At 36.2% G+C, this 24,851-nt stretch overlaps 1 protein-coding gene and 1 long non-coding RNA gene across 3 annotated transcripts; one reads left to right on the top strand and one right to left on the bottom strand.

The window, feature by feature from the left end:
• Window positions 1-3,412: 3,412 nt before the first annotated feature.
• LOC121941857 lies at window positions 3,413-12,573 on the bottom strand. Its single transcript, XR_006105781.1, has 2 exons — window positions 12,492-12,573; window positions 3,413-3,585 (listed from the first exon to the last, which is right to left on the bottom strand). It is a non-coding gene; the product is annotated as an uncharacterized LOC121941857 (long non-coding RNA).
• A 6,872-nt stretch (window positions 12,574-19,445) lies between these two features.
• Window positions 19,446-24,629, top strand: LOC121942390 (CMRF35-like molecule 3). 2 transcript variants are annotated; one of them, XM_042485583.1, is made up of 6 exons: window positions 19,446-19,557; window positions 19,762-20,094; window positions 20,274-20,387; window positions 20,773-20,865; window positions 20,961-21,004; window positions 22,889-24,629. In XM_042485583.1, exons 1-6 carry the CDS (start codon window positions 19,521-19,523, stop codon window positions 23,210-23,212), a joined length of 945 nt encoding a protein of 314 aa, XP_042341517.1. In that variant the 5' UTR covers window positions 19,446-19,520; the 3' UTR covers window positions 23,213-24,629. The 2 variants fall into 2 exon arrangements, with proteins under 2 accessions (XP_042341517.1, XP_042341516.1); XM_042485582.1 differs by having other exon boundaries at window positions 20,208-20,387.
• The last annotated feature ends 222 nt before the right edge of the window (window positions 24,630-24,851 follow it).

Raw genomic sequence — 24,851 nt, 5'->3', positions numbered from 1 at the left:
GGCCTTGAGCTTGCTAACCTGGTGCCCCACCTTCATGATTGCTGAGTATCAGCAGATTTGTGTGGCAGAAATCCCCCTGGAAGAAATTGTGTATGGATTTGGTTGTATGTGTATGAACTCAACTGGATTAAGGCCCTGAGGCGTACTTTCTTTTTTTAAAACAAAGTGATACACAGGTGCCTTTGCTGCTGTTGGTAAAAGCACATCACAGTCTGAACGTTCACACTACCCTCAGTGGACCATCTGCAAGTGTCTCTGGAAAAAACTATATATTTATCAATCTACCTATCTATCTATTTAGTTTCCTGTCTTTTTTCCTCCCCTTCTCTCCTGATTTTGTAGAACTCTCAGTATATCCAGCGGAAAAAAGAACGATTCAATCCTGGTTTAAAGTTTAATTTTCTGATGTGTTCCCTTATGGTTTTATTCTTGATATTAAAAAAAGCACAAATTATGCCATGTATATAACAATACCAATAAAATACAAAATAAAATAGTATTGTTTTTAAAAAGAATCTCTTGAGTGGTCAGTGCTGTGAAATTTGTAATCAGAGCTTTTATGTTTCCTCCAAAGAGAAAGGAAATGTGTCTCTTGACAGGCAATAGCCGCAGCTGGAGGCATTACATTTTCAGGTTGTCCGTCTCAAGAATGCCTTAAAGGATTTCCTTCAGATTTGGTACTCTCGCCAACTATGACTCAATAATGAACTGATTAGAATTTGGCGGTTTGAAGGTCAAATGCCAATGCCAATGTCAATGATGTTGACCTTTGACCTTCAAAACGCGATAAGTAATGCACTCACAAGGTAAATATGAAAACATTTTGCAAATACATCTGATGGGCTGAAACAAAGTGATGTAATTTTGTGTCTAAGAAGTCAAAGGTCAACTTCACTGTGACATCGTGTAAACTCTGCGTGCAACTTGACTGGATAGCTCAGTAGTAATTCTAATTATATATTTGCCATAGACCTTGGTTTTTTGGAAGGTAGTTGGCTTATTGACAAGCAAAGAAAAAGTTGTCACTGGAAGCAGACTTATCACAAACTGTTACAGACTTTTTCCAATAAATGCAGAATTGTAATCCTCACCCATATCTGTATTTTTTATACAAAGATATTCCATCCCAAGGCCGACTGCTGACAAATGAATCACCCCTATGTTCTACTATAGTGCACCAGCTATTGAGCCTTTCGGCAACTACAGACCACATTCACTGCAAATATGTGGTGCCCTGTTTATATAACATAATATGATGCTGTGGCTTCTCCTCATTTTAAACTCCTTGAATCCAGCACATTATTAGGCTTTTACAACAAAAGCATTTTTTTTTTAAAGGCGGGGGAAAAATTGTGGTTTCTTAAAAAAGTAGGCTAAAGAAGAGTCAACATGATGAGTTTATACAGGGGTTATGCAACACCTTTCTACAGTAATATGGCTCTCTGAGTAGGCTGGTTTATTCCGATCAAGGTATTCTTAATAACCGGCTTCAGCTCAGCAAATGGTTATGTTGATATTTTGGGGTGCAGCAGTCTTGACCTAATAAAAAAAAAACCCAAAAAACAAAAAAAAACAGATGACTCACAGCAGTATGCAGCCTCCTACTTTTTCTTTCACTGTTTCTCTTTTCTTATAAGTTTAGATGTTCATCTCCTCCTTACTTGTTTCTTGCCTTTTATTGTCAATCCGCTTTTGATACTCTTATTATCTACTACTGATCTTATAATTACATTTATGTATGCAGCATTACAGTAATTAAATTTTCTTTTAGGGGTGGAGGTTTAGATAAGTATTAATCCATCTCGCTTAATCATTTTGTTTGTTAATTTGGCATGTTTTCTCCTCCTCCATTGTATCTTTATCTTTCGCCCCCACTCATTCTTCTCTAACATAAAGTTCTCTGTTTTGTTTCTCCCTCTGTCTTCTCCCTCCTCTGCCTTTCTTCTCTGTCACTGCTTCTAAGTGGTAGTTATGAAATGATGTGTTGAAGCATTGCGAGTTCAGGAATCAACCATGAAATGGAACATCTTTTAGAAACACACACACAAAGATAACTGAAATACACAAGTGCATGATTTCCTATCAGGATGCAAAGCACTCAGTGGCCAGCACTTTATTTTATTGTCGTTTCAGATGTGCCCATTGACCCATGAGCCTGTTGACAGTAATGGGATAACTTTATGAAAGTGAGAGCTGGCTGCAATTCTCACCTTCACTATAACATGCAGACCACCTGAATCCTCCTCATCACCCGTGCTCATTTCATTTTACATCATTTTCTTTTATAGTGTTGTTATTCTTATACTTTGCCAATTGTTGTCTCTTTATGCATTTCCAGGTTGAGTAATTTCTTTTTTTTTTCTTTTTTCTCACACTGCAGCTGCACTTTGAGATACAGAGAGATAGTCAGAAGAAACACATGTAAAGTACAAGTTGCTTTTGAGGTGCGCATGCCTGATGTGCTGAAGCCTCCAGAAAAGACAATTTTACATGTCACACTATTGCACTGGTGTAAATAATGCACCATGACATACTGAGATACAAAACAGAGCCATTACTTACTTTACATCATTATTAACACCTTTCCCAACTTTCCCTGCCATGACAAATTAAATTGTCAGCTGTGGAAATTTGGGGCAGAATCATGGAGATATTCAGGGTCAATCAATCAAAGGTAATACAGGCAAACTTCCACATGGTGAGCACACCTGTGGGCATATGTAATATCCACACATAAAGAATGAGGGCTGGGGGCATGGACTAACAACCACATGTTCTTGTTTTGCAGCAGTGCTTTTGTGGTGTTGTTACAATATTATTAGTCCTCATCAAAAGTCAGTATTGTCTATTTACGTGACAAAGTAAAACCCATATTCCTTCTAATTACAGAGAACACTGGGAACACTAATTCTATCTATGAAATCTTATTTGCACATTCAATCTTACAAATTTTGAAGCCAATGAATAGGCAAATCGGATAACAAAAACAGCATCCATTTGTAATTTCTTAAAGGTTTTTGCTGCAAAATCCATAGAAGGCTCATCCATCATGGCAGCTCAAAATAATGAGACCTAACCTTTCTTGTGAGTTAGCAAACATGAGGCCTAATTTCTTATACAATGAAGCTATAATCCTAATATGAGAACTTGAAAACCCTCTGAAGCAAAGCTTTTCTTAAAAGCTTATTGGGTAGCAGGAGGGTTTGTAATGAGAAAGTAGCTGGTGAGAATTCAGCTGCATAACAGTAAAAAAGTGAGATGGCTTGTTAAAGTAGTTTACCTTTTCCTTCTTATATGTTCAGCATTTTTCTAGGTGGTCATTGTATTGTTGATTAATGTCAATTATTTCAGACCATGCTGATAACAAGGAGGTGTTCAGTTGATTATCCATAGAATAAAGGAAGCAAGTATATTAAGGCATGTATCTTTAATGAACATGATAGGTAAAATTACCACTAGTGGTATACAGCATAGGCAGATAAATAAGGAAGCTCAGAGTCCTGACTGGCTGCTGATCATCACAAATGGCCGTGCTATTGCCTTTTCAGAATCTGTAAACTTGTTCACGTGGTCGCTGATTCTTATCTGAAAAAAAAAAAATAGTCCTTCGGGTGGATACAGTACAAATGAGACATTATTGATAGATACATTGTCCCTTTACTTGTATGACAGTATTACAGTGGTTGACTCATTGTGTAGCAGTGTCAAATGGCAGCATTCACATGAGCTGCCCTGACAAACCTCTCCTTATCTATGACCCGACTACACACACATGCACAGACAGCAAAAGCCCAGCATTGTCAGTGGATGATGAAAGTGTGTATTTGAACGACGAGCGCCGTCAAAGCCAGTGGAGGACAGAGATAATATTCTCTCATTTCCTCCTTGCCTGTTGAGACACATTACCGAGGAGAGGAGAATGGTTTGCTTAATCACTACGTATGAGAGAAGAAAGAAGGGGAGATGAAATGGAAAGAGGAGGAATGACAGTGGAGAGGTAGAGGTGAGATAAGGTGCTCCATGAATGGCCAACACATTTTTGGGCCATTTCATAACCAGAGGCACAATTGTGAAATGGGCTGAAGTAAGAGGAATGAGTTATCAGTAAGTGCTGTTACTGCTGGCGTCAGTCATGGCCACTTCAACCTGCTTCTCTCATCCTTCATAAATATACCTACCTGCACAGCATACGGACTCATCAGAAGAGCATAGTACAAACTGGCGGGCCTAAGAGATAAAGTAAAAGGAAAATGTGTCCCAAACTGGCCTGGGAAATGCAAAGAAGAAGACTGTGATTGTATGGCTTTCCAAGCATGCCCCAAAGGGCTGTTTATGTTCATTTGAAAACACTTCTGAGTTTTAAAAAGCTAGAACACAGTGTTCCCTGTGTGTAATGACATGCAGAAATGTATGCAACAATCTATTTTAGTTACAGTTCTGTGTATGTTAAATGTTTAACTAAGTTTGATGTTAGTAAGCATGCACTAATGGTATAATAATGCTACTTAATAAGAATCATCCACTTATGAAAACATAAACCCATGTCCTCCAGAAATACTTCTGTTTACATGACTGGGGCACTGATATTGTTTAATTATACAGAAAAATCTGTTTTTTTGGTTCTGAAAATAAAATCTCCAGAAATCTGGCCTTGTAGATTAGGATAGCACAAAGTGGAATATGGGAGAGAATGCAGTGATGTGGAGAGGAAATAAAAGTTTGAAATGTCCGGATAATCTGTGTGATCTACTGCTGCAACCCCAGGATGTTACAGTCTGTGTCCTTAACATTGATTTGTGTGGAATATCTGCTGGTTAGCCCGACATCACCAGACCAATCGCGAAAATGAGAATTAGTCTAGAACCTCCAAAATCAGTTTTGATTTCCAGGGGGCCTTGTCCATTGGTTATCAACATGTGATATGTTGCTGAGCTACCAGTGACAGGTCCAACCCCTTAGGCTTGTTGTGCTTATGCACTGTTTATTTCCCTATGACAAGTAATGCACCAAAATCTTTACATAATAATCATGCTTGAGTATGTTGGTGAAGATTCTCACTCATCTATGTCACAGTATTTCTAAATGCTATCTTACTACAAGGGTCCAGTTTTTTGAAGACCAGAGCCTCTCGGAATGAGAGGTGAAACATCTTCAAGAAACTCAAACAATACCAGCTGCCCATGATATAAAATCGAGAACATGAGCCAGTAATTTGTGAATGACATTTTTGGGCAGGAAGCAGTCCCTGTAAGGACATAACACAGGGCTTTCCAGAATTTCCCCTGGGGACAAAAAAAAAAAAGAGACGTTCCTCCTCTTAAACCTAACTTCAGTTTACTTGCCTAAACCCAACCTTTGTAACTTAAATTTAAGCATGAACTGTCATTAATGGAGCGTTGTGTGTGTATTTTCATAAAGTATATTATGAATCCTTGTATGAGGATCCAAATCAAAGGACTTTCCCCATGTGATGGGTGTTTGGAGCCATGTACATTTTGAGCGAACTTTGAGTCATTTTAAGGTAAGGCATCGCTATTCTTTTCAGTAACTTTACTTGCCTGAAGATAACCACTGTAACTTTTTGTTAAGTGTATAACTTAAGTCAAGTGTGTCAATCAATTCAAGTCAAGTCAAGTCAATTTTATTTATGAAGCCCATTATCACAAATCATAGTTTCCCTCAGAGGCCTTTAGAGCAGATAACTGCATTTTTGGATGTGTTTTCAACACTGTATGCTATAACATGCCTCTATGTCCTATACTAAGTGGATTGCAGCTGTATTTTGGACATGTTAAATTTTGACATTTTTGCCTTACTATAGCCTTACCTTTTCTGTCATTTCTTCAACATGCTATTATATGTTTTTTTGTCCATTTTTGGATGTTTTTTCAATATTGTATACTATAGTACGCCTCTAGGTGCTATATTGAGTGTTTTTCTGCTGTTTTTGGGACATGTCAAATTTTGACATTTTTGCCATACTATAGCCTTGCTTTTTTAGTCTTTTTTTTTTTTTTAGATGCTATGTTATGGTGTTTTGGGCTGTTGTAATAATGTTTGTTATATTGGTATGACATGTCTCAGCATGCTATTTTATGCTGTTCTGAGGTCTTTTCAGCTATTTTTGGGACATGCAAAATTTTGACATTTTTGCCATGCTATATAGCCTTGCTTTTTCAGTCATTTTTTTCCACATGCTAAATTAGGGTGTTTTTGATCAGATTTGCACTTTTAAATGCAATGACATGTCTCAGCAAGATAATTTATGCCATTTTGAGGTGTTTTCATCTCTTTTTCAGACATGTCAGATTTTGACTTTTTTGCCTTACTATAGCCTTGCTTTTTTGGTCATTTTTTCCACATGCTATATCATGGTGTTTTAGGCCATGTTTTCAGGGTTTAATGCTATGGCAGGTCTCAGCACACTATTTTGTGCTGTTTTGAAGGGTTTTCAGCTGTTTTAAGGACATGTCAAATTTTGACTTTTTGCCATACTAAAGCCTAGCTTATTTGATGATTTTTGAGATGACAATGATGAAGTTTTTGATGTTTTGGCTTCAAATTTTGACATTTTTGCAAAATTATGGGGTTTTTGACCATATTTGCACTTTTAAATGCTATGGTGTGTCTCAGCACGATATTTTATGACATTTTAAAGTGTTTTCAGCTGTTTTTGACAGCTGTAAAAATTTAGACTTTTTTGCCATACTATAGCCTTGCTTTTTTAGTCATTTTTTCCACATGCCGAATTATGGTCTTTTTGACCTTATTTGCACTTTTAAATGCCATGGCGTGTCTAAGCTCACTAATTTCTACTGTTTTGAAGTGTTTTCAGCTGTTTTGAAGTGTTTTTGACCGAATTTGCACGTTTAAATGAAATGGCTTGTCTCAGCACGCGATTTTTTATACTGTTTTGAAGTGTTTTCAGCTGTTTTTGAAACATGTCAAATTTTGACATTTTTGCCATACTATAGCCTTGATTTTTGGTCATTTTTTCCACATGCTAAATTAGGGTGTTTTTGACCATATTTGCACTTTTAAATGCAATGGCGTGTCTCAGCACGATATTTTATGACATTTTAAAGTGTTTTCAGCTGTTTTTGGGACATGTCAAATTTTGACTTTTTTGCCATACTATAGCCTTGCTTGTTGGTCATTTTCTTTGACATGCGAAATTATGGTGTTTTTTTTTATCATATTTGCACATTTAAATGCTATGGCATGTCTCACCACGCTATTTTATACTGTTTTGAAGTGTTTTCAGCTCTTTTTGGGACATGTGAAATTTTGACTTTTTTGCCATACTATAGCCTTGCTTTTTGGTCATTTTCTTTGACATGCGAAATTATGGTGTTTTTGATCATTTTTGCACATTTAAATGCTATGGCTTGTCTCAGCACGATATTTTATGCTGTTTTGAAGTTTTTTCAGCTGTTTTTGAAACATGTCAAATTTTGAAATTTTTGCCATACTATAGCCTTGGTTTTTGGTCATTTTTTCCACATGCTAAATTCGGGTGTTTTTGACCATATTTGCACTGTTAAATGCAATGGCGTGTCTCAGCACGATATTTTATGACATTTTAAAGTGTGTTCATTTGTTTGTGGGGCATGTCAAATTTTGGCTTGAAATTTTGACTTTTTTGCACATACTATAGGCCTTGCTTTTTTGGTCATTTTTTTTCAACATGCTTTTTTATGTGGTTTTCGACCATTTTTTGGATGTTTTTTCAACATGCATGATATAGCATGCCTCTGCATTTTATAATAAGTTGTTTTCAGCTGTTTTTTGACTTTTGACCTAGTGACTTTTTGACATTGACGCCATGCTATAGCCTCATTGCTTTTATTAGTTATTTTTTCAGCATGCTATTTTATGGGTTTTTGGGTCGTTTTTTGGATGTTCTTTTTCAAACACTGTATACTATAACATGCCTTGCATGCTGTCTTAAGTGGTTTTGAGTTTTTTTTGGACATGTAAAATTTTGACATTTCTCTGTAGTCTTGTTTTTTTATGTCTTGTTTTTCAACATCCTAATTTTCTGTTTTGGTTTTTTTTTAAAAAAAAATTTTGGCATGTCTTTTCTCAAACTTTATACTATTTACATGCCTCTATATGCTAGTCTTAGTGTTATTTTGATATGTCAATTTTTGAAAATTTTGCTATATTGTAGCCGTACTTTTTTGCTGTTGTTTTCAACATGCTATTTTAATTGTTTTGGGGCCTTTTGGGATTGTTTTTTAACACTGTATACCATAACCTGCCTTTATATGCTATACCAAGTGTTATACGCTGTTTTTTTGGGACTTTACTGTACTTAAAAATAGAAAACAACGCAGACATTAAACAATTTTAAAAAATTGGATGAAATAAAACAGGTATAAAGGTATAGAGAGAATTGTTTCATTGTTTAAAAAACAATTTAAAGACAGTAAAAACAATAACTAAAAACAAACCATAAAACACAAACAGAAGCAGAGTCTCATCCAGGGTTTTAAAGCCCTAAGAAGTAAAAATAGGCTTCAAGATGAGTTTTAAAAATGGACAGTGAGGAGGCTTGTCTATGTGAAGGGGAAGCTCATTCCAGAATTAGCGAGCAGCAACAGAAAAAGGTCTATCACCTCTGAGCTTCCGTTTTGACCTCGGTACCTCCAGGAGCAGCACATCAGCTTATCTGAGGCACCAAGCAGTGGTGTAGGGGTGAAGGAGCTCAGAGAGGTAAGATGGGGCCAGACATATAAAAGATTTAAAAACAAATAAAAGAATCTTAAAATGGACTCTAAAGACCTAGCACAGGCAGCCAGTGGAGGGAGGCCAGGATGGGAGTCCCTCTTACATACTCCAGTTAATAGGCGCGTGGCTGCGTTTTTTGCATGTGATGAAGGTATAAAATTTACTGTTTCAAAGTGCTGTTGTGCGAGGAAAGGCTTCACCTTTGCCAGCCCGCCTAATTTGAAAAAAGCTGGACTTCACTACAGAACAAATTTGCCGATCCAATTGGACAAGACAAAGATGGACAGTAATTTTAGCTGTCCCTCTTAAAACCCAAGTTTTAGACTGTTGGCTTTAAATAATCTGCCAAAGGGCCCAAGTCAACAGGAAGGGGTCCACAAGGGCTTCTGGGACCAACACCATCACTTCTGTTTTTTTCTCAGTGAAATTTAAAAAGTTCAAAGCCAGCCAGGCTTTGATGTCTTTAAGACATGCGAGAAGTAGTGTGAGAGAGAAAGCATTTTTTCTTTTTCTGTGGCACATATATGACTGTCGTCAGCATAACAGTGGAAAGAGATGCCATGCTTTCTCAGGATGGGAGCCCAGGGGCAGTAAATACAAAGAGAAAAGGAGGGGCTCTAAAATCGACCCCTGTGGAACCCCATACGGCAATGGAGCAGAGTTGGACTCTGATTTCCCAAGGCTTATTCTCATACTTCTGTCAGCCAATACGATTTGAACCACTCTAGTGCAGTACCACAGAAACCCACTAGGTGGCGAGTCCACATTGTCAAAGGCTGCAGTTAGCGGGGGCAAAGTATTCCGTCCATCTTGATCAAAGGCACCTAAATCTCTGACCTTCTGCCGGAGAAGAGACAAAAGAGACTGGTGATCCACACACCAACAGATACTCAATTTGTCCCAAAAAACAGCTGAAAACTGCCTAAAATAGTGTGCTGAGACATGCAATAGCATAGAATGCTTCAAAAACATCCATAAACACCATAATATAGCATGTTGAAAAAATGACCAAATTAATGCAGTATGGCAAAAAATGTCAAAATATGACATATTCCAAAACAGCTGAAAACTGCATAAAATAGTGTGCCTAGACACGCCATAGCATAGAATGCTGCAAAAACAGCCAAAAACACAATAAGTTAGCATGTCAACAACCGTAAATGCCATACCCAAAAAAAGAGTCAAAATATGACAATTTCCCAAAACATCTGAAAACAGCTGAAAACTGCTTAAAATAGCAATGTTGAGACAAGCAATAGCATAGAATGCTGCAAAAACAACGCCAAATAAACAATAATTTAGCTTGTCGAAAAAATGACTGAAAAATGCCATACTATTTTTTTTCTTCATTTTTTTTCAGAAAACATACTATAAAATGACTTTATTATCATATTTTGGATGACATGCTATACAATGAGTTTTGACATATATTTGGATATCATACTATATTATGACTTTTTTGTCATATTTTGGAACGACATGCTTTAGTATGATTCTTTGTTATATTTTGGTTAACATATGATACTATGACTTTTTTGCCATATTTTGGATGACATACCATACAAAAACTTTTTTGCCATGTTTTTGACAGCATACTTTAATACAATTTCTTTGCCATACTTTGGATGTCATACTATAGTATGACTATTATGTCATGTTTTTGACAACATACCATGGTATGACTTCTTTACCATATTTTGGACAACATACTGTCGTGTTACTTTTTTTAATCGTGTTTTTGGACAACATATAATAGTAATACTTGTCATATTTTTGATGTAATACTATAGTTGGAAGTATTTTTTATACAATGAACAATATTCTATAGTATTTACTTTTGTTTATCATATTTTGCACTACATACTATACTATGACATTTTTTGGCTTTGGCTTTTTTTTTTTTTTTGGCTTTTTGTCATATTTTTGACATCATACTATTGTATGCCGTTTTTGTTATATTTTGAACAACATACTACATTATTACTTTTTCTTCATTTTTTTGGACAAAATACTACAAAATGAATTTTTTATCATATTTTGGACTACACACTATACTATAACATTTTGTCACATTCTTGATGACGTACTATACAATGACTTGTTTAATGATATTTTTGACAACATACTTTAGTATGACTTTTTGGGGTCTGTTGAAGGTGGCAGTGCTGTTCGGGCTGTGATAGCCACATGGTAGTTTAGCCTTGTATATGTGATAGCCCCGTGGTAGTTTAGCGTTGTATCTGTGATAGCCATGTGGTAGCTCGGCCTTCTATCTGTGATAGCCATGTGGTAGCTTGGCTGTGTCCCTGTGAGTAGCCATTGTGGTAGCTTGGCCTTGTACCTGTGATAGCCATGTGGTAGCTTGGCTTGTGTCTGTGATAGCCATGTGGTGGCTTAGACTTGTATATGTGATAGCCTTGTGATAGCTTAGCCTTGTGTCTAGTAGTATCGGCATTGTAACTATCTCAGGCTTGCATAAATGGAGCCTGCGTCTGTGGACAGCTGGCGATGCTGTTTTAGGCTGTGATAAGCCATGTGGTAAGAGAGGTAAGGTAAGATATGTAGCAGTTGCTAGGGAAGGTAGCATTGGCACTGTCGCTGCCTGGAGCTTGCATAAATGAGCCTGGGTCTGTTGAAGGTGGCAGTGCTGTTTGGGCTGCATAGGAGCAGTGAGGGATGGCACTAGGGGAGTGGCTCTGGGATGCCAGAGTTCACTGCCTAGCCTCCTTGAGGTGTTGTGGGACTAACTAGGTGAAACACAGATGAAAGGAGGATTCCCACCTGATAACCCCAAAGAATTGTTAGTTTATCACTGCTCTCACTGGGCCTTTATATTTAGGCCATAATAGCTGGCTAGTGATCCTAGGTTCTTCGTTGAGTGCTTATCCCTTTTTCTGGAGCACAAGTTTCTTGTGTTTAAGTTGAATTTTTGTGTCATATTTTAGATGTCATATGAAAGTTATGACTTTTTGTCATATTGATGACATTCTATAGTGGGACTTTGTTATAGATTTTGGATGACATACTATAGTATGATGTTGTCTGCCATATTTTGGATTACATACTGTAGTATGACTTTTTGTCATGGCTTGGATGACATACTATACTCACTTTACCATACCTTAGATGACATACCATGTTGGATGGTATACATTATGATGTATTTTTTTTGTCATTTTTGGATGACATACAATACTATGATGTTGTTGTCTTATTTTGGTAAGAAAAACTATACTATGACTATTTTACTATATTTTAGATGGTATACTATACTATGACCTTTTTGTCATATTTTGGATGACATATTATATACAATTACTTTTTTTGTCATGTTTTTGACTAAATACCATACTATTACAGTTGGACAACATACTTACAATGACTCTTTTGTGATATTTTGGATGACATACTACTAAAACTACTTTTTTTTAACCCAAAAGTTTGGACAATATATTATAGTGTGACACTTCTGATGACTGGTGGTGGTCAAAGGTCAAAGGTCTAGGTCACAGTGACCTCACATTACATGTTTTTGGCGATTCCTCAAGAATTCATACACACTTTTATATAAATATCTTATGGGATATAGTTGATGAAAGTTCTGCCAAGAGGTCAAAGATCAACTGTGATAAACTTTTTGCAAAAAAAAAAAAAAAGCAACTTGTTCACTTTTCTGGCATTTTCATATACAAAAGTCAAACTGATGGGGAGATATTTGGTCAAGTACTGAACTGGTGCTACTAACCCTATGTACCCACCTTGAAATTTTGCTGATTTTGCAGATCTTTGGGGCTGCCAGGGCTTAAGATGTGTGAGTCAGGCATCCATGTTTTCATTCACAGACACAGATGTGAATTGTTTACTGCACCCTTGACTGGTACACAGAGGCATACAACTGCAAGGCGTTAAATCTAGTTGAAAATGACTCAATGACGCTCCTCTTCATAGTCTTCATCTCAGATACACCCCATGTAGATTAACAATTGCGATTGGCTAGGCATATCTCAGGCCACTTGAAGATCTGCCAGAGAAAATAAACAGGAGCTTGCAGATTTGTCCGGTTCCCAGGCAATCTGTTTATGGCCACCACCCTGAGTAAACAAAGAAAACACAATCAGCTGCTCTGGCCTAAGGAAGTCAGTGGGCAGATCACAAGGCAGTGGACTCATTCTCTGATGATCCCCGGTGGGTTACTGGATCATCAGCAGGATAACCAAAAATAACTTGCATGTTCCATTGGCAATATTTAATATCATGTCCGTGCCTTCCAAAGGTCATAGCAACTCAAAGCCTAGTCTTTCATATTCATGTGTCAAGTCAGTGAAGCACTGTATATCCTAAGGAAGAGTTCTCTCACTTCTTTTCTATTCCAGTTCTGGGGGGATAATTTCTCCTCGAACTGATGTTGTTCTTAATATTTCTCCTTCGGGGAGTGTTAGAAAAAAAACAATTCAGAATTCAATACACTAAAAGTCAATTTGTCAGAATATTTGGTCTATTTAAGAAAGTGATGATCCGCATCATATCCAAGCGCAAGAAAATTTTTATTTACTCTTGTCTTCTCTTCGGTGAGTTATTTCTTAGTGTCTGTGCCCACACCTACTGTAGCCTGTATACAACTGCAAGCAGATGATACCTGGATCCTTAAAAGCAAACTGGAACACATTGGCACTATTGTCAAAAAGAATGGGCAAGGCATTAGCTGTAAAAGGTGATAAAGAAAATTCTTTACAGCTGATATAACTAAAACGCTCCATTTTCTGCTTTTCTATTTTCGATTACTGCTGCATAATATGGGTGAATACTACCAAAAGCAAAAAAAAAAACCAAAAAAAACCAAAACAAATTAAACTCCAGCTAATGCAAAACAAAGTGGCACACCTTGCTTTCCACTGTCCACATATCACTAACATAAATAACATGCACCTCAATTTCACTGGCCAAAAGTTTAAGACAGGATGAACACTGCATTTCTGACATGGAATGTTTTACAATCATATCAGCACAGTCATTTTAACACAGTTTAGTGTAATTTAATGCCACCAGACAGGCAACAGAAGGTTGATTCTTAATTTAGTGTGGAATTTTTTACTTCTATTACTGACTACATTAACACAGAAATGGATGTTAAAAAAGCAAATAAGGAAACACGTTTAAAAAAAAAAAATCAAATTTGAAAGATGCTGTGTGTCTGTGTATTTTTTTTTTTCTTTTCTGCAAACTATATTGAGTGTCACAAACACTGCACCACAGGCTTGGTCCCAAATTGAGACACAGACACCATGTGGAAAGAATAAACTGTTAGTCCTTTAATAGCCAGAAAACAGGTTGTTACACAAAAGATCCAAACAAAGCTCAGGCAGGGGTAAAAATTGTCTGGCAAAGGACAGATTGCAAAAACAGAAAACGGGTCAAAAAGGCTCACAAAACTCACACAAGGACAGCTGGGACGCTGACAGAAAATCAAGATGAACTGGCACAGAAGGAAGGGGACACAGAGACTACACTAAAGGGAGAGGGAGACAACTGGACACAGGTGCAACACATTAAGGCTAGGCAGGTAATCACACAGGAGCAGGAAGTGAGACAAGATGTGAGTTTCAGAATAAAACAGGAAGTACAAAAACAATAAAACACAAGGAGAACAAAAAAGACAATTAAACCATAAGGATGAGGCATGACATTGAGAGAGTTTAATAATTTTTTTCTTTTCATACATGTATATATTCATTAATCACATATCACATTGTTTTTTCTCAATCCTATGTTTGCTATTTGTGTTTATAGTCATGTCAAATGTATCTTTTTTTAATGTGTTATTTTGTGTACTGAAATGTTTAATATGTGTTTTAAAATGTGGACCCTTGGAAGATTAGCTGTGCTCTAAGGCACAGCTGATGGGGATCCCAACAAATAAACAAATGTTGCCACTCTAAACTGCATTTTATACTGTTAATGCACAAGGTACTCTTATTGTCTGTATGAGGTATAACCTATCTGCAGATGTAGTACACTGAGTGAGAAAGACCACAGCAGACATAAGGAGCAGTGCACAGGTCAAACAAACATATCATTTTCTATGTGCATATATAGTATGTCAGTATGTTTAAAGTCATCCAGAGATGATGAAAAGTTTGCAGTGCCTATGCAACGATGTTAATGTTCTGTCATCATGTATTTTCTGAATCCATCACACTTAACCACAATCATCTTTTATTATTATTATTATTATTTTATTATTATTATTATTATTATTATTATTATTATTATTATTATTATTATTATTATTATTATTATTACTACAACAATAATAATAATATTTGGAATTAACGCTCATGTTTTTTTATACCAAAATTGAAAGTGGATGGAAAATGTCCCTTTTGACAATACATTAATGTTTGAAAATGGGACCTCTGTTTTTACTTACTTTATAGATTATTGAATTATTTTCTAAAGCGGTTCTTCCTCATATGCTGGCAGTCATTCTTTGCTTTCTTTGTCAAGTGCTTTTAATGTGGTCACTGAGGTTTTAAAAGTGTCAGATACAGAGCCTGTTTGCTGTTCAGCTGACACATGTCAGACTAAACCTTTACATTGAAATGATGCAATGGGAATTTAAATACTTTAACATACTCAAAAACTCTGGCTGGACTGACCTGTTTCTAGTACATTTTATTTTTTTTCTTTGATCATCTTTTTCACTATGATAAAAATCTTTGCATACTCTTATCTTCTTTCTGGTAAGTTACTTTTTTTCTGCATTCTCTGTAATTTCTGTGTGTATAAATACCACAACATGTATGCTCTGTTGATTGTCTATAAATGCTGTAACTGTTAGATGATGCATAATTTGCATTTTGTTTGTTTTGTTAAATCATAATAGTTATTTACCTTAAAAAGTTTAAAAAGTTTCAGTCAGCTTGGTGTGTTCATGTTATCTGGCAAACAATAACATGGATCATATTAAAAGAAATTATTGCAGACCTACAGTATGCTTTTTTTGTTTTTATTAAAAAAAAATACCACTTTTTTGACAAACATGTATGCCTGTGTTGATGGATTACTATAAAGTGTGTGTTATTTCAAGCTATTTTGCAAAAACAGTCGTTGTTGGTTTCACTTTCATATGCAGTCACAAAAAGCATCACTATTTCTCCAAGCTGCTCAGATATTATTACTGCTACATCAATCACAACCTTTAATACAACAATGCTTTCTGCGTCAGCAACACATGGAGTCTGTAAGTTCACTGATCTGAACTGGCCTTGTAGTATTTATAAGTTTAATTTTTAATTGAACTTGAGATGCAGAACATCAATAATGTGTCCAATGTTACTTACTTAATGATTATCTAGCTCTAAAGGCATAACCTAAAGAAAAGTATGCAGTAAAGTGATGAATGAAAAAAGTTTTAGAAGTCTCCAATGAAAAAGGTTTTTTTTGCTTTTGAATGAAAAGAATCATGCCATAAATATTTTTGAAACAATGATCAAATACACCTACATTAAAAGAATAAGAATAAAATGTTGTCATTGTACGTTTCTGCAAGCCATGGAAAAGTTCCATTTGTACATTTCATATGTATGACATAGTCTAGACTACAAGCTCTAAGGTACAAAGTAGATTTATTATTTAAACAAAGTTTAAAAAATGAAATTACAATTTGTCTTTGATCCTGCTACATCTTTGGAGTTAATTAAAACGACCAGCTACTATTCCATTCTTTTGCTTGGGCATGTTGCTGCTGATGGCATCATACAATATCTGCAGTGCATTTTTTGAATTTGCATCAGAGTCTTGAGTCCTGTCAGCTCTGAGCAAGGCCACCCATTCAGTGCAACAGCAATCCAGGGTTTGTTAGGAGTTAACTGTGTCTCTGTGAAGATGTGCACAGAGCAGTCTCTGATTCCCCATTGCTGAGTGAGCCCCAATTGCATCTAATCCACTTTATTCTCCTGCAACTAGACATTAGCCAGAAGAAGGCTTGGTAGAGGAACAGCTCTCAGTCCAAATCCAGTCAGCCTCGCCCTGATGCTGGCTCTCCTCCTTCACTTCATCCGTCACTTTCAGTTTCGTCTCTCCCCTCTGGTCTGACTGGCCACTTGGCATATACCTTTGGTGGGGATCCTCTTGCAGTCTGCTGCATTCAGTTCAGTCAAAGCCCACAGAACTTCTCTGGTGATGATAAGTGCTTCTTTATTGTAGAAAAGTCATGAAGTCAAGAAAATAGAAAAATATGGCAAACAAATAGCAAAGATTTGAGGAGCTACTGGCTATCTACATGTGTATCAGCTGAGCTTTTTTATCAAAATGAGGACAGGATGGTGGATGTTGTGATACCCATAATGAAGATGGCTGCTAACAAGTATTTTAAGCCTGACAATGGATGAAGACAAAGTTTACAGCACTATCACACCTATTGAAATGGTATGGCACTCCACACAGCTAATTTACAACTTGGAATAATGATTGCAGAAGGAGCTCTTATATCTCTATTATATATACGTTTTTCACTTTGGTAGGCAACTTCTAAACTTTATTCCACTTTGGTTCCTTTTACAAAGATACAGTATGTGGCACCTTTGTAAATTCAGTATGTTGCAAAAATGTCAGTTAAATGTATTTTTGATTTTAGTCTGATAACATACAGCTCGTTATGTAAGTGCTTGTCCAAATGTATCAAACTCTCCACCCATCCACAGGGTTATGTCACAACTTTGATTTATTTATTTGCTGAGTTATCTAAACTGTCCCACATTTTTTGATATGATGTGCATATGATGAATGCCACTATATGTGTAGCTTCCATTTCCACATGGTAATCTCTCTGTATTCTTCAACATTAGACTTTTCTTTGTTTTCCCAGAATTCTGCTCTTGAGTCAGCAGCCTTGGATACAAACAGTGGCGCATAAATTTGGATCCACTCAAATTATCAATATTTATCAATAAGCATGCATACATGTTTTGAACTTTGAACATTGAAAATGTATGCAATGGTCAAAATTCTGATAAAACTGTGACAATTTGGGGGCTTATCACACATTTGAGATAAAGAGATGGTCTCCACAAAGGAACTTATTAAATTTTTATGTTTCTGCACATGGTCGGCAGCATTATGGTTGTCTGTTCATCCCATTCTTGTGAAAACAACATCTCAAGAACAACTTGAGGAAATTTCTTTAAAATTTTGGCAAACAACTACTTGGACTTTTGTCCACTGTTTTTTTGCCTTTTGTCATGCAGGCTTTATTTGTATGTCGCCAAGGATACTTAGGCTTGTGGTTTCTAAGTGTCAAATTTGTGCATATATAAACCTTTGCACTTTGCTGTTTCCTGTTTTTAATGGTTTGCTCTTTTACTCTGTTTGCAAATGTGTGCGTGTGTGCGTGTGTACGCACTCGTGTATTCAAAAGAAAGGGAGGAAATGCATGCTTTGAAAGGGTGAGGTGAGAGAGAGGGGAGGTGAAGGGGAACTCTTCAGACTATGGGTGGACTGACTTGACCTCTACATTTGCTTTGTTGCTTGTTGCCCATCATTTCCACTATGTTTCAAATCTCTACATGCTTTTGTAGAGATTTGAAACTTTTCTGGTGAGTTTGGTGATATGCTTTTTTGAAATTTTGCTTCATAGTCCCACATGGTAGAATAAAGTTGCACATGATATATTGATATGTTTTGCAGGATAAACAAAAACTTTTCTTTCTGGTGGCACCCTGAAAAATCAAAGGATCACAAAAGTCATGTGGCTTTATCCTCTAAGGTCCATTAATACTGTATCTGTACCACATGCCATGGCAGTCCTTCCAATAGCTGATCATTATAACAGCCTGGGCCATAGTGTTGAACCAATCGATCAACCTCAGCACCCAACTCCAAGGTCATAGGCTGAAAACAAGCTAACCAAGATAAAAAACTGCAGTTCTTTAAATGGCCTTACAAGGTTGGCTTTGGAAGTAAGTCAATCCCCATAGACCACAAAGTTAAAATGTGCAACTTTACAAGAAATCCATGTTTACAGCATACATAAAAACAAATAGTTTTGGAATTTATAGCTAATTTCATCCTTCCTTTTTTTACTATCTAAATTAGAATTTTAAGAGGACAAAAACCCACATGCATTCATAGCGACATTTAAGCTCCTTGTTGCATCTGTTTTTCAAAAGTATCATTATCGTATAATGCTCCTATTCCTTACATTTCTTTTTTTCCTCATAGCTTGTGCTAACTTTATGGCATTTAAGGTCACTTAAATGCCATAAAGTTAAAAAATGGGTCTTTTGTAGACATGCTGCACGTATGCATTGTCTTTCAACTAAATAAAATTCGAATTAAGGTGTAAGAGTAGGACACCTAAACCTTCTACATCATAATATATATATATATATATATATATATATATATATATATATATATATATATATATATATTTTTTTTTTTTTTTTTTTTTTTTTTAAATTTATTTTTTATTTTTCCTCCAGCCTGCAGCTACTAACTCGATTTGAGGTCATTTTGCAATTACATTCAGGTTACTCTGTGGGTTGTCCTGTTTTTTATCTGTGTGGTTTGTTGTTTTGCACGTGTGTGTGTGTGTGTGTGTGTGTGTGTGTGTGTGTGTGTGTGCGTGTGTGTGTGTGTGTGGTCTGTTGTTCTAAGGAAAGGGGGTGGGGGGCTTCAAACCTTTGAAATGATGTGAGAAAGGAGAAGTCAGGAGAAACTGTTAGGACTGGTTGGACTGACCTGATCCTCCACACTTGCTTTCTCCTTTGTTGCCTGTCACTTTCACTATGATTAAACTTTCAGTGTACTTTTGTCTTCTTTCTGGTAAGTTATTTTTTCTCTGTATTCTGTATTTGTATCTTCTGTAGGTTGTGTATAAAAGCTGTAGTTGTTAAATGCTTATTCTTTTATTTTGCTAAATGAGTTGTTGAGTTTTGCCAACTAAAAGAATCAGTATACAAATGTGCAGTCAGTTATGCATTAACATTCAGACAATGACAAAAATGTTTCCTTTATTTCCACTTGTAGCTCTGAGTGTTGTGGCTATGAAGCCTCTCAACATAACTGGCCGTGCTGGGAAAAATGTGACAATCAAATGCTCAGACTGGAACGTTTGGACAGATGTAAAACATAATGTTAAGTACTTTTGTGTCAGTCCATGCAAAAAAGAGGAACACATCCTCAACCAAGCAGCACCTGGAAAGACTACATATGAAAACAGAATAGAGTTAAACAACACAGGAGAATTTTTATTTGTGACCTTCACTGATCTCAAGATGTCAGACTCTAAGACATATTATTGTGGAGTGAAGAGATATGTTGGTGATTCATTATTGGCGGTGAATCTCACAGTTACGAATGGTAGGTTTATGCTCCTCATTTTTTTTTTAATTTGAAAAATACCTCTTCTTTGGCAAAAAAAATAATAATTGTTCCACATGTTGATACATTAACTCTGTGTCTGTTATTTTCAGCTGAGTCTTCCAGTCCCACGACAACTCCAAAAACAGTCATTGTTGGTTCCACTCTCTCATTTACAGTTACAAACAGCTCCACCAGGTCTTCAGACAGCTCCGATTTTATTACTGATATGTCTACTTCACACACGACCCTTAATACAACATTACCAAATGTGTCAGCAACACAAGGAACCAGTATGTGCACTTTTCTGAACTTGCATACATATTACTTATACTATGTAGACATTTACATTTTAATACGAGTAAAGATGCAATTGATTAATTGATTTAATGTACCCATGGCATCAAGCACAGACATGAAGGTGGTGATATTAAACATTGTGAAAAAACCTGCATGCTTAATTGATGAATGAAATTATAATCTGTTTAACCCATAAATTGCAATTATAGCAAATAAACAAAGGCATAGTGTCCTGTCTGCTTTAAAAATGTAAATGTCTCTTTAGATTATTAAAAGATTTATTCATTGCAAAAAGTATATGGGGAGAAAGCTGTGCTTTATGCGACAAGGGAGTGCAATCAAGCTATTTTATTTGTCTTTCTCTTTGTCTTTGTCCAGGAAATGTACCATATTTGATTGCAGGTGTGATCGCCATAACAGCCATGCTGATGGTCTTACTGATGCTTGTGTACAAGTTGATGAAACAACTGAGTAAAACCCACAAACCACTACACACGTTGCAAATATGTGCCTACATTAATGAAGCCACCAGACAAATTAACAAATCTTGTCCTATGATTTTACAGAAGTTAAGTCAAGGGCCGGTAAGCCACAAGAAGACACACGAGAGGTGAGTTTTCTTTATGTTGGTTCTGAAACCATGTTAAGGGGTGTTAGTTTCTGTTGGCTCTCCCTCAGAAACTGACTGGATACTAAGTACCTACAAAAACAAGCCCTCAGCTTGTGCAAGCAGCCTTTTTCTCAAACAGCTCTGGTAGTCTTTTCTTATTTATTACTTTAATGCAATTTAGGACACCTTTACAATGCTGAGCTCACAATTTATGAACTCAAAGAACACTTAGAATATCTTTGAAAAACACTTCTGTTTTTTTACAGTTGCAATGGAGACAGAAACTTATACTGGACAAAATCATTTTAGCTGGGTGATCTACGTGCACCTTTTAGGTTAATTTGGGAGTACCAGACAGGCCATTAAGGTCTGAAACTAATGTCCCATTTCTTATTCAACCCCAGCGACCATTTGCCATCACTGTGATTCTGCTCAATATCACAGTCAAAAGATGAAAACGGTAATATTTGACCATTATTGGGAAAAGAGTTGGATTAATTTTGTTACATTTGTAAGTCAAACCCAATAATATTACTGTACTATTTGTATGGTACATAACTTTTGAATTGTTTTCATTTCAATTACAAAAGAAAGAAGAACCTTAAATGTTGTGGGATGAAGGCTTGTATCATCACTCTGACACAAAGCTAAATTCTCTGTTCACACAGCAGCATTTTTGAAAATCATAATTTGGAAATTGTCATGGCCTGCATAGCTACAGAGTATGCACAGAAAAATGATGTGCAAAGAATCAAGAGGATCAGGTCTGTTTTCAGCATATGACAGTCTATAATTACATTTATTCCAGTAGCATGTAAATGTTGAAGCCCAGGTTTGCACTTTGTTTGTCATTTCAAGGCAACTTTGTGGTGACCAACTTTGTTAACTGTACACCATATAATATTTAATCACTATGGCAATGACACACTGCTGTGTCCCTCTATTGACCTCAGCAAGACTGTCTATTTTGATAACCCACACAACTCTCTTTCTGACATTCAACACTAGATGTCACTTAAATAGCCAGCTAAATCCAGACAAATCTGAAGATTTTAGTATCAGCCCAGACACTGCAGAAACATGGGTCAAAATAAAACTTGTCTCTATATTTTCCGATATCACTTTAGAAACAGCAGAAATCTTGGGATGATCATCAATAAGAAAATAGTAAGAAGGAAGCATCAATAGGTTAGCTGTGCTTTTACTTTGAAGGCTCTAAGATCAGGAATTCTGTTCAATAAAAAGTAACTTTATATGTCATGTCTGTCCATCAGTCTGTGACCTGTCTGTCTCATTCCCATGAACCTGATATCCTCAACCTTACAAAACATAATTTGTTTTTACATGTTAATTATGATAACATTTTACAGAAATGTTCCAGAATGAAATGATGAAGTGATTACATTTTATATCCAAAAGGTCAAAGGTCACTGTGACAGCATAATGTTGTGCAAGAACTTTTCTGGACATTGCTCAATGCTATATCTGAGTGAGATATTTAATTGGACACTGAATTTGTGAAATAAGTCTTGTGTCCTGTCTTGTGTTTTATTCTTATTTATTTTTTTATTTAACCTTTATTTAACCAGGTAAAGCTTATTGAGATATAAAATCTCTTTTTCAAAAGCAACCTGGCCAAGAGACAGCAGAACCTTGAAACTGGTGATTGTATAAATCCTCTCTGCTAGTGAGTTGAATATGTGTGTGCAGCATCTATGTTTTAGAAGATGTGGCATATTTTCTGTGCCGAGCATTGGCATTAATGATGTTACAAAATGTTGGTGACCTTTTTGTGTGCTTGCCACATTGTTTTAGTTTTGCTTAACTCTGTGTTTCAGTCAGTGTTTCTTACAACTGCTTTTTCTCACTGTTTTCTACTTCAAGGCTGGTGACTATGATGAAATCAGACGTGTCGACCAGACTGATCCAGGCTGTCTGTATGTTAATTATTTTCGCCACCAACACACCGAATTAACAACTGAGAGCTGTTCAAAAGATGATTCTTCAAATTCAGCTTCCAGGTCTGGGGTCAATTTAAAGGGGGCGTGTGCAGACAGCAGAGTCCCAGATCCCCAGTGTGACTTGGTGTACTCTGTTGCTCAGCGACCCAAAGAGCAAATTGAACCCACTGGGCAATCTGAGTCAAATCAATGTGAAATTGAAAATGACTCGTTCTGTTCCCTGGCTAAGTTACCACAGGCAACCTGAGGGAGGCTACCATGGTCAAAATGGATGGAAAGGAACTGTCTTGATGTAAATTTAAAGATAAAGTAATGTGAAAATGTATTATGAGATTAGCAGGGATAGGGAAGAGAAAACAAGGAACAAATTAGCATCTGCACACATGGTCCAGCCTCTCCTCTATTATATACTCAGACGCAATAATACTTCTCTCTCTCATGTCACTAAGTCTGATTATCATTGTCTGCTTTGTAACTCCATTTACTTTATGAAATTGGAATCATGTTAGCCACAGGCACCCAGACAAAAGAGTGCACAAAGATTCGTTCTCACTGAAATGTTGCTCATAAGGCTGAAATCTGCTTGTGACATTGCTGGGGATGTAGTGTGCAGTACAAAGCTTGAATAAATACAAGAGCTGTTTTATGAAATGAAATATCCTAGACACTGTGTAGTTGACCTTGAAAATTCTTTTTCTGATTATCTTCCTCATTAGTACTTTACATTCCTGTCTAATTATACAGTTACACATATTTTATTCTTTCTATTTTTTTAATGTGTCTGTAGCTGCTTTTACTTGCACACAAAACCTTGTACTTCTACACCTTCATTGCCATAATGCCTTCCCTAACCCTACACCTAACCCCACCCACTACTAGTAAAAGCCTAACTCCAATCTTAATCTTCTTTTTATCTAACCTAAACCTATTTCTAACTTGAACCTTGAAACCAATTTTGAATCCTCAAGCTGGCCCTTTGTGTGTGAGGACTGGTCAAAATGTCCCCACTTTCCAAAAATGTCCTAATTCTCAAGGTCTAAAACAAAGATTAGTTCTCAAAAAGCCAAAACATTAAAATGAATGCTTGACACTGGCTAATACTTTCATTAGGGTGAACAGGAAATACAGCCATCCCAAAATAGTTGTGATGCATCTGCCTTTGCTATTATCGTGTATGAAATAGATAAGCAGTGGAGCTTCCTCTATATCAGAATACTCAGAGGAAGCCCCCCCCCAAAGCCACATTATGCAGCCCACAACTGTTCCACTTTTGCAACTCACACTGGACCTCTAAATGGAAATCTATTACTATTCAAATGTGAGGCACTGTCAGCCCACTTGTTTCACTTGTATTCTAATGTAAATATAAAGTTATTTATTTTTGTTATTTGTATCTAAACTTTTAGTAATGCATCACTTGAAAGCTCATATTTCTATATTTAGTCACTGAAGCAGTAATGTTGCTTTTAATCCCTTTTTTTGAGAAACACTTTGCATTTTTTTAATTTAGTTGTACATTTATTCTAATAAATCTATGTTGATCTGAGTTTTTTAATGTCATCCACTGTCATGTTTTGTATTATGCACATTGTGAACATCACTAATGCTGACAGTCCCATATTAAAACAGAATTACATGTAAAGTTCCTTCATTCATTCATTAAAAATTTTGTGGAAAAAAAGGATTTTTTCACTTTCTTCAGTGTTAGATGAAAGGATCAATAACATTTTTCATATCTCTTTGTTAAGTTTGAAGCACGAGACAGGAAACTGTTAACTTCGCGTAGCACACAGCCTGTAGAAACATACATTCTAGACAACTGAATAAAACATATCACTCTGATTACACATTAGCAGGTAAGCTGAATGTCACGTTGGTTCTTTTTA

Source organism: Plectropomus leopardus, chromosome 4 (genome assembly GCF_008729295.1).
Source record: "Plectropomus leopardus isolate mb chromosome 4, YSFRI_Pleo_2.0, whole genome shotgun sequence".
Lineage (NCBI taxonomy): Eukaryota > Metazoa > Chordata > Actinopteri > Perciformes > Serranidae > Plectropomus > Plectropomus leopardus.
Note: the sequence above shows the minus strand (reverse complement) of the source record. Positions and strands in the feature narration are given on the sequence as shown.